The sequence below is a fragment of the Cygnus atratus genome, chromosome 1, assembly GCF_013377495.2.
Source record: "Cygnus atratus isolate AKBS03 ecotype Queensland, Australia chromosome 1, CAtr_DNAZoo_HiC_assembly, whole genome shotgun sequence".
NCBI classification, from domain to species: domain Eukaryota; kingdom Metazoa; phylum Chordata; class Aves; order Anseriformes; family Anatidae; genus Cygnus; species Cygnus atratus.
The window spans coordinates 52,766,977-52,786,617 of record NC_066362.1 but is presented as its reverse complement, the minus strand read 5'-3'; the positions used below and the strand labels follow the sequence as shown (position 1 = coordinate 52,786,617).

The window sequence follows — 19,641 nt, the reverse complement described above, 5'->3', positions numbered from 1 at the left end:
CCATACCTGAAATAAAGCATATACATTTTTCTGCTAAGCTATATGCAATAGATCAGCTGTTAGACTGCATAATGCTAGTTATCTTCACAATTATTGTTAATATTATGTGTTGTTACAACCCTCCACCTCTTCCCTTTTCCCTGATACCAGCATCTGTGACAATGACTTTCTGGAAGTGAAGGTTATTTTGGAAATGGCTGCTTAGTGACACATCTGAACTTCTAAATTACCTCTTTTGATGCCTTGTGATTACTGCACGTCATGCTGTAAATCTGCTATGAGTCAGAATGTTATCTGACATCTCCAGATATTATAGTAAAATGTAACATTGCTCATAGCTTCAGTGCATTTATTATTTTAACTAACCAAAGAACAGATGGAGTTCCCCTGGCACACTTTGATTTCTACCCTCTTGTTCTCTCCAGCAGTGTTGTTTGCTTGTCAAGGCCAACGATTTTGATGCTGAACCTGTATTCAGCTCCCTGCACTGGCTCCTTCCACCTGCTGCCCCCAGCTCGGCCTGGTGTGCGAGGCCTCAGAGAGGCCAGGTGGAGTGGTATGCGCACACGTTGCCTTCTATTTCTTTCTACAAAGCAGGTTTCTCTCCACCCGAGAAAGCCCTTTCCATTGGGAGGACACTTATCCTTTGTTTATAGAGAGGAATGCTTCTGCGATACGCGGGCCCTGCAGGCGCCTGTGCGCACAGCTGAATCCATGCGGTGGCTGGCTCAGGCTGGTGCGGCCCTGATGCTGCCTCTGGCCACCCGCTAGCGCCGGGGATGTCCAGCAGGGCAGGCTGTCCCCACAGTCCTCACAACTCACCCCACCCTCTGTTGACATTTGCTTCTATTACTCAGTGTCAGGCCTGGCTAAACGCTCTCGCCGGAGGATTTGTTTTGTTTCTCAAGCTCTCCTGCCAGCCCTCATCCACCCCAGCCAGGAGTCCTGCTTCTTTGAAGAAAAAGTCCATTTGCTCATGATGGAGAAGGAGAGACTTCAGCCACTGTGACTCAGCAGCAATTATGCTGCTTTTTAGGCAGTTTCTTAGGATGTTCCAGAAAAGGAGCCATGTAAGCCTCGTGTGGAAGCTCAGCAATCCCACTGTGGCAAGAACTAAGCCGTGGCGGCTGGGATCTTGGCAGTAGGTCCAGAAACACATTGAGAACTGGTGTTTGAACGTCAGGATCACAGTTGCTCTGACAAAGCAGACCGACTCTTAAAATCTGGGTTACTGTGTTCTGTGCTTCAGGCTGAAAAGTTTAACGCGCAGTTCCCAGATCAATGTGATCCGCTAATGGGTTCAATAAGGCCCCTCAAAGCTTTAATATTCCGAACAAAATGCACCCTCCCCCTCATGTCTGCAATTACTGCCACTGATGGTGATAACACACACCCCGAACCTAAGTAAAAGCAGCTGAGATGTTTGTGACACTTGGGGCAGACTTCACAAGAGCACTTTAAATGTTGCTTGAAAGAGGCCTTAATGCACTTAATATATCGTGATGTTGCAGAGAACAGCATTAAATAATCACATAGGGGAGAAAGGAAACTTGTTAAAAGCTCCCCAATTTATTATATGCAGCTTGATGCACAGGCTCCCATTCTTCTGGGACAGCATGATGTGCCACTTGATGGAAATCATGAGGGAACAGTTATAGAAATGCCTGGCTGGCACAAAGCGGAGGCGAGACTTAAAAAACTCTTGAAAAAAGGAAACAGGCAGCTTGATGGACCCAAACCCCTTCCGTAACTTCGTGCCTCCGTACCCCCTGAACTACTGAGGACGGTTTCAGGGCGTTATTCCCGTAGCCGGGTCCCCACATGGGCCCTTTCCTGATCCCCCTCAGGCTGTGCCCTCCACGCCTGGGGGGCAGGCACGGCCCCACTGCCCGCTTGCTTGCGGGGAGCCCAGCTTGCAGCGTCTCTCCCCTCGGGCTGCGCTCGTTTTTCTGCCAAGTTTCGGTGCTTTGCTTTCGGTTTGCCCAGCGGGAACCCCCGCGGGTGGACGCCCTGTCACCATGGCAGGGGGGGGACCGGGAGGCTCAGGGCAAGCGGGAGCGCGGAGCCCCCCGCTCTGCCATGGCATCCCGCGATGCAGGTCCTGTCTTTCCTGCTAACGAAGTGGGCTTGGGGGGAGGAGTAAAAAGGAAGAAAAGGGAAAAAAAAAAAGATGAAAAAATAAAATAAAAAAAACAAGAGGAAAAGAGCGATGGGAAAAGGAAGGAGAACAGCGCCAAGGAAAAGGAGAAAAAAAGACAAAGGCTAAGAAGAAGACGGGAAGAAAGCAGGGAAGCGGGGACGGGTGAACGAAGGAACAGACCCAACGCCCGTTCGGGCGCGCTGCGGCGGCAGCGGGCAGCCCCCGGCGGGGCGGGGCGGCCCGGGGCGGGGCGGGGGGCGGCCGGGGGGCGGCCCCGCACGCAGGCGCGCTGGGAGCCCGGGGCGCCCCACGCGGGCGCTCCCAAAGCCTCGGCGGCGGCGCCCGGCTCGGCTGCGAGGGGGCGCGGGCCGGGGCCGTGTTGAGGGGGGGCGGCCGCCGCCGCGCCCTGGTGCTGGGCTGTACCCGCTGCCATGGGGTAGGGGGCGGCGGGGGGACGCCGCCGGGCTGCGGCCGCCGTTGGAGCGCGGAGCCGGGGGGCGTCGGCGGCGGGGTCGGTGCCGGGGGGTCTGCCCCGGTGCGAGCGCGGCGGCGGCGGGCGGAGAGATGGTCGCGGAGTTGGTGAGCGGCGCCCTGGGGCTCGCCCTGTACCTCAACACGCTGGGCGCAGACTTCTGCTACGACGACAGGTAGGGGGCACGGGGGAGGGATGGAGGGAAGGAGGGAGCTGCCCACCTGCCCCCAGCCCCCCGGGGGCCGCCGTCGTTGGGGGGGGGTGTCTGTGCCCCCCCCCCGCCGGTAGCACCCGGGGGGAAACCGTGGTTCGCGGCTTAATCCGGGCGCGATTAAAACGGGTGCGTAATTAGCACGTACCGGGGAGCGGCGCGGCTGGGTGAAGTTACTGACCGTGCTGGGGCGCTTCGCCCGCCGCCGGCGTGAACCCCCCAGAGGCCAGCCCGGGGCTGCTTTGACAGCTCCGCGCTGGGTCCCGCAGCCCCCGGTCGGCGGGTGGTGCTGCTCGGGGCCGGGGCCCGAGCCGTCCCCGAGGCTGCATCCTTGGTCGGGCTTCTGCCTCGGTCCGAGGCAAAAAAAAAAAAACCCAAGCACCTGTCTGCAGCTCGCTGGTTGCTACCTCGGGGGTCTCCCCGTCCTGTCCCGCCGTGGTGCGGGACGCTGCACCTGCTGTGCGGGGGCCTAGCTCTGCTCCAGCTTTGTCCTGCACCAGGGCTGTGGCCACGAAGCCCCCCGTGCTTGGGTGGGTGCTGGGCACCATGTCCCCTGTGGATCCCGGCACCTCCGGCTTCGGTCCTGCAGGTCGCTGGTGTGAGCCTGAAGTCCTGCGAAGTGTTGTGGGCTCGTGTGAGCCTTCCAGCTACGGACGAGGGTTTTTATTGTTTAAACCTGCCTTAAACTTAACCTGCAACTTAAAACTTCATTCACCGATGGTAAAAGAAAAAAAATAAACTGTTACTCTGACACACGAGGTCTGAGTTGGATCAATAGAAAGCAGTGAATATTTTGACACACTGACACTGTTTTAGACCTGCTTGTTTTAGTTAAGAGCTGCAGGAGTTGTGGAATATTTACGTAAACCCAAGTGGCATATGTTGCAATATTTAGGCAAAACTGGGTTTTTTAAGGACGTGCTTATAAGCCTGTCCTGCAGGCCAGTTCAGATTGGCTGGGGTTAGAAGGCAGTTTGAAATACTACCTGATGTTATTGATGTGGAGGTCAGGGTTATTCTTGATCTTGCCTGAGCGTGCTTTAACACAGTTGGGAAGTGGGGATGCATGAGTGTCGTCGAGGAACGGGTGGAAAAGGTAATCACAGCTGTATTCCTAATATTAATCCCACGCTATTTAAGAGGTGTTCCAAAGCAAGGCAGTGTTGGTATGTTTACCTTCTAACTAAAGAAAGTACTTCTCATTGTAACTAAGATTTAGGTATTCACTAGAGTGCTCTAAAAGCCAATTAATGGCAGTTCTGTACGCAGGGTCATCTAATTAGGATGCCTTTCAACTGCAGCCCTGGAAGGGGAAAGGCAGAAATGGCTGTTGCATGCTGGTAATTGTTGAACTAGAAATGGTTATCTATTCAAAGAGGCAAGGCTCTCAGACCTAAAGTATTCTTTTAACTGTAATCACAGAATCTCGCTGCCCTGCAGGAGCCTACTTGAAACGTAATGCTAGAAAAGGAGGTCGATGCTGGAGCTGCAGGACACAGCCCTCCATGTGGGAGATGGATCATGCTACTAACTTTAAGTGAATCAAGATTGTGCATTTAAGCTAGGAACCTGCAATCTTTGTTTCAGGAGGGCATTGTATTGCTATAGCTTTTTCTGCTTCCATTGCCATTATATTGAAATTACATCAGGCTGTTCTTTTTTTTAATATAGTGATCAAGCTTACTATATAAAGGGTTTCTGTAATTGTGTTCTGTATATTTTTTTTAATGTAGGTTGGTTAAGATTAAGTGGCATCGTAAAAACTTCTTATAACAAAATCAATTTCCCAATGGTAAAACTTAATATTTTAGCGGCTGCACAGCACCAAACCAAAGACTGTACGGACAGTGATATAACAAGCTTGCTTGTAGTCTGGGGTTTATGACTTTATATCAAAGGATTCAATATTTTATTTCCTACCCTTCACCCAATTAAGCTGAAATTGAATTTAAGCTCTGAGGAAGTTGAGTAAAAAAAAAAAGTACACATACTCACTTTTATCATGAGTCAACCTAACTTTCAGCTGGACAGATATGTGGCATGAGTGTAATCAGTGTAAACATGATCTTTATAATCAATTGACATATTGATTATTTTAAATTAAAGTGACAGCTTCTAAATCTGAGAGCTAGTATAAAGAAGAAACACTGCCTTTTTTTTTCCTCTGTGGACCTAGAAAACAAGCTTTTGTCACCCTGTTCCCTGCTGCTGCAATTTTCGCAGGCAGCTGTGATATTTCCTAGTTACGTGTGTAGATTACTGGGGGGGGAGAATCCTCCTCCACCAACCTCCTTGTTAATTTAGGAACAAATATATTTTCCATTCTCTTTTTGCATATTTGTTTTAGAAGAGATGAATGTGGGAAGAGGGGTGGAAATATTTTGATGTTCGACTAATGCCACAGTGAGCTTACATGGCATGCTAATAAAGCTTTATTTATTGCTGAGCAAAATCATTTTGGAAACAATAAGGAGGGGTAGGGAGAAATGCCATTTCCATTTCTACGGAAGTGTTGAAGATCTTCACTGTTGAGCTGAGTTAAATCCAGATTCCTGCCAGATTAAGGGGGGGCTAATCTCTAGTCACTGCACATACCGTCCTTGTTTCATGCTAATGTCTACCAGTATTACAGGAGGGAAACCTATGGCTGCAATTAGGCTGGCACCCTGGCATCATTATTTTCCTTTGCCATTTAAGCCCACCCCAAAGCAGGCAGTTTGACCTGCGGGTGCCTTGCGTTGAAGCTGTGGTCCTTCGCATGACCTGTGCTAAGTAAGACAGGTCCCTGTCAGTTTGTAGCTGAGGTGTGGAAGATTTAGTGCTCCAAGTATCCCGGGGTCATACGCTGCTGCTACAGCGCGCATGTCAAAAGCAACTCATCCGTTGAGGTATTCCATTGCACTCCCAAACAAGAAAGGCATAGTTTAAGGAGGGTGTTAGGAGGAATCTATAACCTCCAGTGGTGTATTTTCTCTGTGGCCCGCTGTATGTATTTTCTAGAGCACTGATTTTGTCAGGCTTGTCTGCCTCTATGTAGGATGCCTCCATGAGATGTGGTAGCACTGACCACATTTCTGTAGCTTGTGCTGTGTTCAGTAGGCCTGAACGGGGCAGTCTATCTGATGGTAGAAACGGCATCAGGCAGCCTTGTTTCGAAGTCAGAGGGCAGTATTACAAGCTGCATTGAAGAAATTCTAATGAATGCCTTCACAGTGTAGAGTCAAACTAGCATGATTTAAAAATAGGCTGAGGCTGAGCCCATTGCACAGTACCTCTGTTGGGTCTGACACATGAGAATTAATCTAGCAAGTGACCCAAATACAGGATCTAGAAGAACAAGTGTAAGTACACTGGGGAAAATTACTTGCCATCTGTTTCCTCGTTGTATGTGTATATTTGATTATTAATTTACATTTGTGATTTTTGTGGCTCCTTTTTGTCATCTGCTCTCCATTTCTCAGCACCAAGTGCATTATCTCCAGCAGCTTGCAATAGATCCAGTTCTCAGGAGGCTGCATTCTCTTCAGTTTCAATAGTGAGGCTGGTGGTCAGTAAAAATGGGAAGAAGACATTCACAATTTCTCTGCAGTGTTTTCCCATTGTCCCTCCTCTACTCTTTTAAATGTGCTAATTTCAAGTTAATTTGGTAATTTGTGTATGAAACATGGCCTTGTATGTGCTGATAAAGCAAAACATAATGCAGAGAAGATGCCCGAGTAACAGAGGCAACGTGGTTTTCAGCTATTGTAGTTAAGGATCAACCAAGCAAACCAGTAATTGACTGTCTAATGGGATGAAGCTGGCATGATAATGTTCTGTTACTGTGATACCTGTTCTATTTTAAACTGTGAACATCATCTAAAAGTGTATTTGGCTTTAGCTTTAGAAAACATTTATGCATAAAAATTTTGTTGAATAAAACACCTTAATCAAAATGTGAAATCTGTTTCATCAAAATATATATATATTTTTTCCAGTGGAGATGCTCTAGTATAGAGATTTTTTGAAGCAAAAAAGAAATTGACCTCGCAGGCTTTATTTTAAGATTTCTGTTGCATATATATCACTAACATAAACTGTGTCACTTTTGGTAGGTGGTTCAGAGAATAAATTCATTACCATTAGCAGACGGAGAGTCTCCCTGAGTCACTGGCGGGATGCATCTCGTCTGCAGGAAGTTCTTCCAGCTCACAACGGAGTTACAAATTCAAATGATCCACTTTCTCCTGCATCTCCCATATGTATTCCAGCTGCACTTCTGAATCCTTTAAGTTTGCCAGAGTGAAAGTTGCTCAAAAGGCACAGAAGTCTCTCATCTCAATTTGTTAACCATCTGATAGCTGCAAGAATGCTGAATTAGAGCTCCTTTGCCTCCCTCATCTGGAAGTTTGCCTTTTCCTTGTTGGCTGCTAAGATTATTTTTTTTTCTGTGAAGTTGTCTGAAGCAGGCTTTGCTGTTTGTTTATGGAATTTCTTTCTTTAGCTGAAATATTTGATGTTTAAGCTGTAGATGCGAGCCTGTTGGCAACCTGTGGTGAAAGTTGCTCCAAATTGGAAAAACAGACTAAATTTTAAGAGAAAGATGCTTATTCTCATTGTTACTTATGTAAAACTGAATCTGTTTCTTGGGCCATGCTTATGGTTAGATTTTTATCATTTTTTGAATTATTTTAAAGGCTTGACACATCACTTGGATCAACTGTCTTTTTTTTTTAATTTTTAAACTGTTTGTCATCCCTAATTTCTTTGTCAGAAATGGTTGATTGAAAGATGGATTTATTTTACCTGGAAATCTGTACCTTATGCCAGAAGTTCTTTGTTTTCTGATGCTTTGGCCCCCAATTTGTGTGTTTTTTTTTTTGTTTTTTGTTTTAAATTTCTCTTGGTTGCAGAAGTCTATTGTTGGCCTTTGAGGCTTGGCAAATGTTGAACCTCCCATGCTTTCCCACCTGGGGTGACTGATTCATATAAACCCTCCTTACTGCCCTTTAAAATGGGAGCTCATGGGCAGGCTAGTTAAGTCAGGATGACCATGGCATTTTGTTTCAGTTCTAGATCGGGCTTTGAAGTCACATACCTATAGCCTCAGAATAGTCCTCTAGACATGAGATATGTATGTTCATGGCTTGCATGGATGGTCCCTCCCAAGTAAGCAGCAGAGGGTGCAAATCCTATAATTACTTTCCCAGTTTCATGCTCCAAAGAACTCTTCGCTGAACTGTTTTTCTCTAAAGCCTAGCCTATTGCTGAATGAAACTTGAAGAGATGAAGGATATGTTTTTTTTGGAAACACACCTGGGATATTACTTAACAGGTTGACTCAGTTTGTTCCATCAGTACAGTCAAAACACCTTGCAGACTTATGAATGGATCAAAATGGTCATCTACAAAGGTAGTGATGAGTACTTAGGCTCTGCCCTTTCCTGATGGCACAGCACTCATATTTGACAGCTTCTTGCAAAACAAAGAAACCGGATGGATTACAGGGATGGCAGTTGAGGATCAAGTAGCGTGTCAAACTCTATTTCACTTTGAGGAAGAAAACTACTAAACCAAGCATTATGATGCTGATGAAACTTGGTCATCCAGCCTCTGTGGAGAGGGATCACTGGCCGTTGTGTTCTGATGTTTGGCACACCAGTGATTCTTGGTCTTCGAAAAGGAAAAATGTAGAAGTGTCTTCCTTGAATGTTAATCCTTGTGTTACCTAGATATACTGGGTTTACGTGGCAAGGTTTTGATAGCCTGGAGAGATGGGTGGGCCTGCATGGGTAGCCTCTGTGAGCAGAGCTCATGTCAGATCAGAGCCAGCTCCAAAAGGGATGTGCCACTGGCTAGAACTGAGCCAGTGAGTGACATTGGTTGTGGCTCTGTGAGAGTGGATTTAAGAAAGGGAAAAAAACCCCAAAACCACCAGCTGTGCAGCAACAGCATGGAGAGGGGGGTGAGAAGCAGCCCTGCAGACACCAAGGTCAGTGCAGAAGGAGGGTAGAAGGTGCTCCAGGCACGCAGCAGTGGTTCCCCTGTGGCCTATGGAGAGGCCCCTGGTGCAGCAGGCTGTCCCCCTGCAGCCCATGGGTCCCACATGGAGCAGATCTCCACACTGCAGCCCGTGGAGGAGCCCCCGGTGGAGCAGGTGGATGTGGCCTGGAGGAGGCTGCGGCCTGTGGAGGGCCCCTGCAGGAGCAGGCCCCGGGCCGGAGCTGCAGCCCGTGGAGAGGAGCCCACGCAGGAGCAGGGGGTCTGGGGGGAGCTGCCGCCCATGGGGGACCTGTGCTGGAGCAGTTTGGTACAGACCCATATTGCAGTGGTTCTTCAAGAGCTGCTGCATGTGGGCAGCCCACGCAGGATCAGTTTGGGAAGGATGGCATCTTGTGGGAGGGACCCCATGTTGGAGCAGGGGAAGAGCATGAAGATGAAGGAGTGGTAGATTACAAAGTGTTAGGGAGTGATCACAGCCCCCATTCCCTGTTCCGCTGCACTGCTTGAGAGAAGGGGAGGGGGGAAGGTGTGTTTGGTTTGCTTTCAGTTTCTCACTGCTCTAATCTGTTAGTAACAGGCAATAAATTACATTAATCTCCCTGCACTGAGTCTGTTTTGCCCACGATGGTAATGGGTGAATGATCTCCCTGTCCTTATCTCAACCCTTGAGCCCTTTTTCATCATGTTTTTCTCCCCCTCCTCTGTTGAGGAGGGGGAGTGAGAGAGCGGTGCGGTGGTGCTGAGCTGCTTGCTGATGTGGAGCCATGGTGCTAGGACACTGGGAATTATGTTAGCCTTTGTTTTCTGTTGGCTTTAGAAGGAGATTTTTCAGGAGTAGTGGGAGGTTTCAGCTGGGGGTAAGACATTTACTGTCTTCACATCCCTTCTTTCCTTCATCTCATCTCTTTAATTGCTGTTTGTTTTATTGGAAGCACTGTGCTTTCAGCATAAGCTATTTTTTCATATCTTTTTTTTTTTCCAGTGGTTTATACAAATGGCCCATATACATGCTGCAAAACCTGTTACAAAATCAGTGTAGTCTCTAAAAGAGTGTGTAGGAGTGCGTGCAGTCAGAACAGTAAATAGAACAGCAGACTTTTGTTTTATGCCTAAAACTGGAGACAGAGTCAATTCTGGCATCTGCCTTCCAGGAGGGAGCTGGACGAACTTCCCTTTGGAGTCTGCCACAGCGGCTCCTGAATTTGGTTGTGGGGTCACTATGTGCTGTGTTTCCCCGTCTCTAGCAGTGAAGCGTGTTGGTCTCAGCACTGCTCCTAGCCCAGCCAGCCCAGGAAGCCCCGGGATGAGAGGTGGCTGAAGGAGGACTTTCCACATGGTGATACAGACCATTACTGTGGTAGGCAACTGGACTGATCTGTGGCATCCCCTGTTACTCGGTTATATTTGTATGGTTCTCTTCTTTGCGTGGCCTTTTAGTCTGCTACTTTGAGAAGGCAATTAGGTCCAGGTATAAATCCAGATGAGATGCTTGCAGTCACCTTTCTGGCCACTGGAATAGCTTTCCTAACCTCAAGTAACACTGTGTATTTCTCTCACTGAAGTAGGAGGAGTCTGTGCTGACTTCAGTGGGACGCTGTGAGCACAAGAATACATTTGGGGTTGTTGTTCTGTAGGTTATCAACCCTCTGCTACATAATCTTTTTCATGCTTAATACTCTTTTAAAAACCACCACCACCAATAAAAAACCTTTTTTTTTTTTAAAAAACACTTGAAGGAATACTATGCCTTGTCATATCCTCTCATTTCTGTCAGTTATGTGGAGGTGAAGGTGCAATCATGCCTTTGCTTGTGCTTGATACTGTATTTATTTGATTTGAATGCTTAGTGCGTTTGCAGTGTTGATTGTTTTAATTATTTTAATAACAAGGTGAAGAAGAAATTAGGCTCAGAAGTGAGGCATAGGCTCAGAAATAAGGCTTCTTAAGATACTGCATCATTTTGTGAGTTATTCATCAGTCCTCTAGATACCACTAAAATAAGAAGATACTTGTTTTCTTAGATGAAGACTGTTTATTGGCCTGGCTGTCCTTGTTGATGCCGGAATTTCACCAGTGAATCATCCTGGGCAACTCCTGGAAATTGGATGTGAAGCTTTGTTTGGAAATTTGGTTTGTGGGCCTCTAGCAAGGATGTTCTCATTCTGCCCCCCCCTCTTTTTAACCTACCATATCTCCCATTGGCAAATCCAATACCAAAAAGGAAGAAACACGTTATGGTTCCTGAGCAAATACTTCTGGGAATGGTGTACATCTATTTGTGCATTTCCTTGCTGAAAAGCTGTGAATTGTAACAAGAATTTCCTTGTAATAAATTCCGTGGAGCTTCAGAGCATGTTCTTTGTTTTCCCCAAACAATTTCAGTTGTACTTGAGGAAAATTTTAAAGTTTTTTTTTTCCCTTGGAGGAAAGGAGGATCGGTCTTGCAAAATTAATGCTAGTTGCAGAAGAAAGGTTTCATTTCTTAATTAATTATTTGTAATTAAACTTTTGATCTCTTTACATTTTTATAATTAAAGCAGAAGAAAACTAAGGGTTTTAAAAAGTCCTTTGATCTGAATTAGGATTCCAGTGCCAAAAAATAATTTAAATGCTGCATAGCTATATAAATAAAGCTTTCAGAAAGAAAAAGTATGAAGAGAATGATGAAAAATTTTAATCAAATAACATTGCATTTTTGTGTGTAGCAACTTTTTTTTGGTAACACAAGCAGTTCTTTATGGCTTCCTTTTAACACCAGTATACTTGAATAAATTTTGTATTGTGTGTGAGAAGATATAGCTGTACGTTCTACTCCATTTCACAGTACATTACTCATCTCTTATACGTAAATTGCTTGAATTGTTAAAAATCATAGTATTTCTCTTTAATAAACACCATGCATCCTGGAGAATTGTTGACGTGGTCTTTTCTTTTTTTTTTTTTTTCTTTTTAAGAAGACAGACTTCACTATGGGGGAAGGCCAGAAAGTAAATTCCTGTTTGTATTGCTGACCTCCCGTTAAAAAAAAACAAACTCCAAGCTGGATCCCTTCAGAGCACCATGCAGGCTGCCTTTTGCTGCCAGCCATCTTCGTGCCCTTCTTGGTCTTTGCAGTGATTGCAGGAATTGGCTCCGCACCAGGTCTGTGGCGCCCGAGTTAGTGTTGCGGCACCCTGAGTGTGGTTATGGGGCGTATGGAGAATTGCTGGCAGGGGGAACCTGAGATGGAAGCTATACCCACCCCACTAGGCCTGGGGTTGCGTGTCTGGATGTGCCTCGAGCTACTGTGCAAGCCATTACATCTCATACTGCTTCTGTTTCCCTTTTCCCTGTTTCTGCTTGTAATGTGATTGCAAGCTCTTGGCAGCCAAAATTGCATCTTTGATATGTATGTTGCATTGGCTGGTTCAGCATGATAAGGGCATCTGGCTGTTTAAAAGGATGGCTTGGACTTAAAGGAAGGAAGCTTAATGGAAGTCCATGTATGTGTTCCTTTTTCCATAAAGTTGCTGCTTATCCACAACATATTGGCCACGGTGCTGTGGGATTTTACCTAAGTGTTTTGTAAAAAGCATCTCTCTAACTCTGTTTTGATTCATGTTGAATCAGTAGGTTTGTATGCATTCAAAACAAAATCTTGAATTATCCTGATTTATGATGGACCTAGGTGCTTGGAGCTTTATGGCTGGCTGATATAGGGTTAAAACAAGAAGGAAGGATTACATGTCCATGCAGCAGGAAGCTAGTTTGTCCTCTGGAATTTAAAGCCTGCTTTTAGCACTTGACAAAGAAAATAATATAAGGATATTAAGAAAAAAGTAGATGTTTATAACCAAACAAAATTGATTTGCTGAGGTACAGTAAACCTGTGAGAGATTCTGTAGGTAATTCTTCTCCTGTAGGGGACAGTCAGCTCTTTTTTTATTTTTCTTCTAAATGTTCCAATTTCAACCGTTATATGCAATCTCTTCCAAAAACAGTTAAAGGCCACCTCATCTAGGGTTTGGGAAACTGTCTGGTGAGGTGGGAAAAAGATTCCACAAAGAAAATAAGGTTCAAGGAGTATTGGCTTTCACTGGCTTTTGTGCTACATACCTAATCCAGTAGTGTGTAATGCTAAGAAGTATTAATATTTGATTTTTTTATACTCTTGAAAACTGATAAAAAAAAAAAAAAACAACTGTGTAGGAATTGCAGTGGTGTTTTGTCCATCTAATGCTAAGACGTGCTCAGCCTACTGTATTTCAGAGCTGTTGACTTGATGTGATTGGGAGTCAGCTGTTTTTGCAGGAAAAAGAGAAGGTTTGGTGCTCTTCATACTCTGTAGGTCTCGGTGCTCCTTGAGGTTAGTGCTGGAAAAGGAGTCTTGTCTAAGCAGGAAAATTGCATGGTACAGACAGGTCTGCAGGTGCCATGGTGATGAGTATGATACACGTATGTTGAAAGGCTCTGATGCAGTAGCTTGAAGCAAGGTACCACCCTGTTAGGCACAGTTTCCAAAAATCACATGCCATGCGTGATATTTAAATCTACCTACCTGACTCTGTGCTTGGCTTGTTCTGAACATCTTGCAGTCTGAAATTTGTGGATTTTGTACAGTACCTTCTTATAGGTGAGGAGTTTCAGTTTATGTTCGCACTGTGCTAGTTGTTAATAGTGTGAAAAAGTGTATGAGCTCGTTTTGCAGCGAAAGATTTAAATGTCAGTTTCTTACTGCAGAATCCCAACATGTTACAGTCCCTTTTTCTGAATAAGTGATTCTAAAGCATACAAATAAAATGCTGATACACAAGTACATGTAAGTATGGAAAAGCTTATGGGATTCTGGCATAAACGCTGTTATTAAAGGCTATGTCTCATTCTTTCTGTAAATATGTAAGAAAAATCTAAGTGATTTGGATGAGATTTTTCAGTGATGGGTGGGATTAAAATCAGTTTTTGAGAAGCTTTACTTTCTTCTGGCCTAGTGTAATTTAAACAATACTGCTTAAAAGTGTAAGTTGCACTTGATCGCCTTAGCGTGGTCAAGGCTGTAGGGACATCTGTTCATTGTGTAGCACAGTGGGAGTGATGGCTGAGTGTTCTCGCTTGAACAGCAGCCCTGAGAACACTTTATTTTGCATACCTCCTTTAAGATAAGAAGTCACAGGGAAGCATGTGTGTAGAGTATAAGAAAAGCACAATATTATACTTTATATGCTGTATTATGTGGCTGAGAAGATACTGGTGAGTGGAGAGTATTTGTTTTCCATCCTTATTTTTCATGGAATCCTATATAAAATGCGTGAGGTAGCAGAACACTGTCCTGCTAAGGAAGAGCAGATACTGTGATAATTCATAGCATGAGCCTGAAATCATGCCAGTTAGTCCTTCGCCAAGGGTAAGTGATCACACTTGTAGAATAAGCTGCTCAAGGAAGACTGCTTATCATGCCGTATTTTGTTTTGTAAAATGCAAAAGAATCCTGTGCGTAGCAGGACAATTGCATTTAATATGCATATTTAATTGCACATATAATAACGGACATTTTTCATCTTAGTTGTACTTGCAGTGCTATCTTATGTCTGCGCCAACAGCACAGGTCATGGAGGGAGTGAAGGGATGGACTGCAATCAGTGAATCTTCCAACAGAGTGATTAAATTAGTATCAAATTATGCCCTCAGGAATTTCTAAACTCATAAATATAGTAAGCAGTATGGTAATCAGAAGAAAGCATGTTTTTTTCTAGTCAGAGTCTTGGTTTCTTTAGTCATTATTCTGAATTTCAGCAGGAACTCGTGTACAACAGTAACTTCTGCTGTTTTACTTTCTGCAGCAAAAGAGCTGTGTTGACTTTGCAGTTTTAATTTTTTTCTGCTGAGGGTTACAAGTTAGGTACATGGGTCACCTTTCACTATCTGTTCTAAATAAAACTAAATGAGGAAGCAAATCCAGAGATTATATTTCAGCTGTTGCTTCAGGAACTGGCTAAACGTTGATTTAATTGAATTCAATTTAGACTGGTTGAATGTTGCTGCTGTTGTAATTAAAGAAAGAAAACTGCAGCTAACTAATCTGTTTTTCTGTCTCTTGTACCTGCCTGAAATTTATTCTTTTTCTAAGTACAAATGAGCAAGTGTCCAGCTAAGCAAAATCAGTCTTTGTGCCTAGATGATTATGCACTAACTATTTCGTGCTTATTGGAATGGAAAACATTAGCAGATTGGAGAGGATGAATGGCCTGCTTAATAATATCCAAGAAGGAAGAAAAATGACTTAATAGTATGCTTTAATGATGATCTGTTTATTGCATCCTAATTTAGATAAGGTCAAGATAAAAGCAAATTATTTTGTATGTCCTACGTGTCAGTAAGAGATAAGACAGCAACACAGGCCTTAGGTTTGCCGTGAAGACTTCTCTCTTTACAAACGCCTGGACATGTGTTCAGCTTTTCAGATGTAAATACTCCCATTAGATGAAATCTTGGTCTAACTGGAGTCGATGGTAAAACTCATGGCAATTTAAATAAGGCTAGAATTTCATGAATGAGTTCAGTGAGACTACTTGTACGCATAAAGTTAAACACATGGCTAAGTGTTTGCATGATAGAGGGCCCACAAGGATACAGGAATAAGACCCTTGCGATGCAATTTGAAGTCTGACCTGCCTTGCTGTTGGGTGATGGAGAGCTGCAGTGAGGAAGTAGGTGAACCTTTTGGGCATAAACAAACACAGAGTATATAAACCATCATAAATAACTACAATTCATGAAACGCTTGGTTGGTCCTAAATAATGAAGCAATGAAAATGTTTATGGGCTGTGCTTGTTCTTGTAATATATTTTTATTTTATATTTTTTGGCACAACTGCATGTAAGGAATTAGTATCATTATTATGCTTTGTTATTCAGAACTACTTGGTAGTGGGTGCAGCTTTCTTTTGGAAGGGGAAAGAGGCAAGATAAAAGTCACAGCACAGCCCCTCACCCTCATACTCAGTCATAGGAGTTGTGAAATGTTTGATAATTATGTCAGTTGTTGTAGTCGTCATGTATATTAACTACTTAATTTCATGTCATGCCCGGGAAAGAAACACTCTGTGCATTATCATAACTTTTGACGGCTCTCACCATCTGAGGCTCTCCTCTCCAGATGTTTCACTGTTTTGCAAATTTGATTTGGAGCTGCCTGTACAGCAGAACAACTGTCACATACATTAACAGACCTCTATCTCTCTCTTCGTGGAGAATATCTTTGCAGAGCCTAGTTTCATGTTTCTTGGTGACAAATACTATTTGAACGACTGCCTCCTTAATCCTCTGAGATTTAGATAAGTGCAATTTTCCAGGTTTTTAAGGGAGTCCTAATTTACATTTCATAACACATACACAACCAAGCAATTAGCATGAAGTCTTACAGCAGCCTGACAGTCCTTTGTGCCTATGGAAACAGTTACACAATGGTGCATGTGCAAATAATGTTATCAGGTGCCCTTTGTGTGTGTTCACCCGTTTTACCTAGAGTATACTAAAAAGCTGCAGCCTAATTCTCATTTCAATAAAGCCCGGTCTATTGTAAGATGAACTTGCATAAAGACAGAAACATCAAGGTCTTAAGAAAATAATAGCTGCTATTCATTCTTTTAAATGGCTTCATTTTGGCGTGCTGTTGATGATATTTTTTTCTCTGAGCATGGCATTATATGCTGTTGCCAGGAGGAACATCCCCCAGTGGGGAGGTTAGATTCAGGCTGTAACCTTTCCTTTGTCCTTGCTATCTCTCCTTACAGGTGGATGCAGAACCTTGTTCTTCCTCCAGGTTGGAGACTAATATTCCCTATATTTCTGGAGAATGGAGGTGAACACACCTGCTACATGATCCTGCTGATTACGCTGCCTAGTTGCTGTTGGGGAATAGGGAGTTGTAGTGGGCAAGTACGAAACAGGTGAAGTGGCGGGGCAGCAGGAGATGTAACACTGGGACAGAGCTCTTCAAACGTTGTGTGCAGAGGTGTCTGGGGTAAATGCTTTCTCACATCTCATTGAGTGTTTGGGGTTCTTAAGCTTTGTTTTTTATTTTTGTTTCATACTGATAAACTGAGGCAACTCCTCTCATTTCAGTTGTATTATCACAGAATCCTCTAGGTTGGAAGAGACCTCCAAGATCACCTAGTCCAACCTCTGACCTAACACTAACAAGTCCTCCACTAAACCATATCACTAAGCTCAACATCCAAACATCTCTTAAAGACCTCCAGGGATGGTGACTCTGCCACTTCCCTGGGCAGCCCATTCCAATGCCTAACAACCCTTTCGGTAAAGAAGTTCTTCCTAATATCCAACCTAAACCTCCCCTGGCGCAACTTCAGCCCATTCCCCCTTGTCCTATCACCAGGCACGTGGGAGAATAGACCAACCCCTACCTCTCTACAGCCTCCTTTAAGGTACCTATAGAGAGCAATAAGGTCGCCCCTGAGCCTCCTCTTCTCCAGGCTAAACAATCCCAGCTCCCTCAGCCGCTCCTCGTAAGACTTGTTCTCCAGACCCCTCACCAGCTTCGTTGCCCTTCTCTAGACACACTCGAGCACCTCCATGTCCTTCTTATAGTGAGGGGCCCAAAACTGAACACAGTACTCGAGGTGCAGCCTCACCAGAGCTGAGTACAGGGGGACAATCACTTCCCTAGCCCTGCTGGCCACACTGCTTCTTATACAAGCCAGGATGCTGTTGGCCTTCTTGGCCACCTGAGCACACTGCTGGCTCATATTCAGCTGCCTATCAACCAGTATTCCCAGGTCCTTCTCGGCCAGGCAGCTTTCCAACCACTCATCTCCCAGCCTGTAGCTCTGCTTGGGGTTGTTGCGCCCCAGGTGCAGGACCTGGCACTTGGCCTTGTTGAACTTCATACAGTTGACCTCAGCCCATCGGTCCGGCCTATCCAGATCCTCCTGCAGAGCCTTCCTACCCTCGAGCAGATCGACACATGCACCTAACTTGGTGTCATCTGCAAACTTACTGAGGGTGCACTCGATCCCCTCATCCAGGTCATTGATAAAGATATTAAAGAGAACTGGCCCCAGCACTGAGCCCTGGGGAACTCCACTAGTGACCGGCCTCCAACTGGATTTGACTCCACTCACCACAACTCTTTGGGCCCGGCTACCCAGCCAGTTTTTATCCCACTGTGTAGGGAGTGGTGCATTAGGGTGCTTCAGGAGCACTCAAGAAGAGATTTTCTCCTCCTGGAAGCTTCAGACTGAAGGGGATGAGAAGAGGAATGCATAGGAAAGAGCATATGCATAGTATTCCTGCATGTTAGTCTTTGTGTTGTATTTGCAGGTACAAGAGCCATCTACAAGTTAAAGTGAGGAAAGGTCTGGAAAAAGGAGAAGCAACGCAGAAGATGTAATGGAGAAGGGAGAAATGAGTTACAGCCTTGGTGGTGGTTAGGTGCGTGGGATGCAGAGGATCTAAAGCCAGTACACAAACGGAGAGGAAAATTGCCCTCAGTATGTCAATGCTGCTGCTGCATTTGCTGAAAGAGACATTAGCCCTGGATTTTGGCAGTCTCAACTGTTTTTGCTGTAGCAAGCCAGGCTGGGTCAAACTGCTTAAACCAAGGATGCTTGCTTCGCCGAAACAAATCTGAGATCGATCACGTCATTAGCATGACTAACAGGTTGAAAAGGGGTAGCTGCTTGTGGTGTAGGTGGTGATGAGCAGTTGGTGGTGATAATCTGATCAGACCGTACCAGTGAAGTCTGTCCAGAGAGGTCTCCTTGGATTTCACTTTTTGCCTTTCACGAGTTTTCAGCTTGCTCTTCTAACCTGTTCTCTTTCTCCGTCTCCCTGGGTGGTTTTCTCCTCTCATGTTTCCTACAATGGAAAGCTAATAAGACATATACAGAAAACAGACGCTGGAACCAAAGTAGGAAAAATGAGCAATGGTTTAGTTAATAGAGTTTGGCCCTTTCAAGGAGAAAGACACAATGTAGACTAAAAAAAGAGATAAATTGCTTGGGAAAGGAAAATGGATAAAACAATGTGGCTGAAGACAGAGGCCCAAGTGTTACTGCGCAAAAATTAGATAGCTGCAGAAGCTAGGGTTTATGGCTGCCTTGTTTGGCTATTCCTTACACTAAGCCCTAGTTTGGGGCAGACGGCAGCGATGCAAAGCACTGTTGGTTTTGGCTGGTTCTTGCCAAGGCCTCTGTGTGGCTAATGAAGCGCTAGATTTTAACCTAGTCTTGGCAATAGCGGTTTGAATGGAAGGCCAGACTGAACTATCAGCAGAGATGATGCTATTTTTAGGGACATGTATGTGAAGAAATACTTGATGATAAAGAACTATAGAAACTCTTGGAAAGTGGCACTGTGTTTGTACTTTGAATGTTTAAAGAAGTTTTCAAATCCTTATCAGCATGAGAACTGACTGAATTTCAAACATAGAGTTGCACAGCATGTGGCATTCATCTATAATCCCATTATTAGATTAAATGTTATGAATTAAACAAGTACTCTTTTCCCTGTGTTTGCTGAGGCTCTTGTTGTAGAAGGCAAATGTGCATTTGAACTACCAGGTAAATAGACTTTGCTTTTTCTTTATGGACTTCATCTTCTGTCCTATAATGTCTACACCTTTAAGGACAAAGGCAAAAATTTAATCTTCACATTAAAGAATAAATGATTTGTAAAGACACGTTATAGCCCATGCCTCTAAGACTTGTGGACTGAAAATGGAAACATAACCACAACTAGCGTATTCTGAGACCAGTTCAATGTGGAGTTTTACTGAAATGTTCGGGGGATGCTCTTGAGAATGTCGAATGAACCTTTAAAAGATTTCCTGCATTTGCC

General features: G+C 44.6%; 1 protein-coding gene across 2 annotated transcripts in view; it reads left to right on the top strand.

Annotated features, from left to right (window-relative positions):
* Window positions 1-2,645: 2,645 nt before the first annotated feature.
* The window catches only part of TMTC2 (transmembrane O-mannosyltransferase targeting cadherins 2), a 251,985-nt gene continuing 234,989 nt past the window's right edge, over window positions 2,646-19,641 (top strand). For both annotated transcript variants that reach the window (XM_035551768.2, XM_035551769.2), the window contains exon 1: window positions 2,646-2,787. In XM_035551768.2, the coding sequence (XP_035407661.1) occupies window positions 2,705-2,787 (83 nt within the window). In that variant the 5' untranslated portion in view covers window positions 2,646-2,704. The remainder of the gene's footprint in view (window positions 2,788-19,641) is intronic.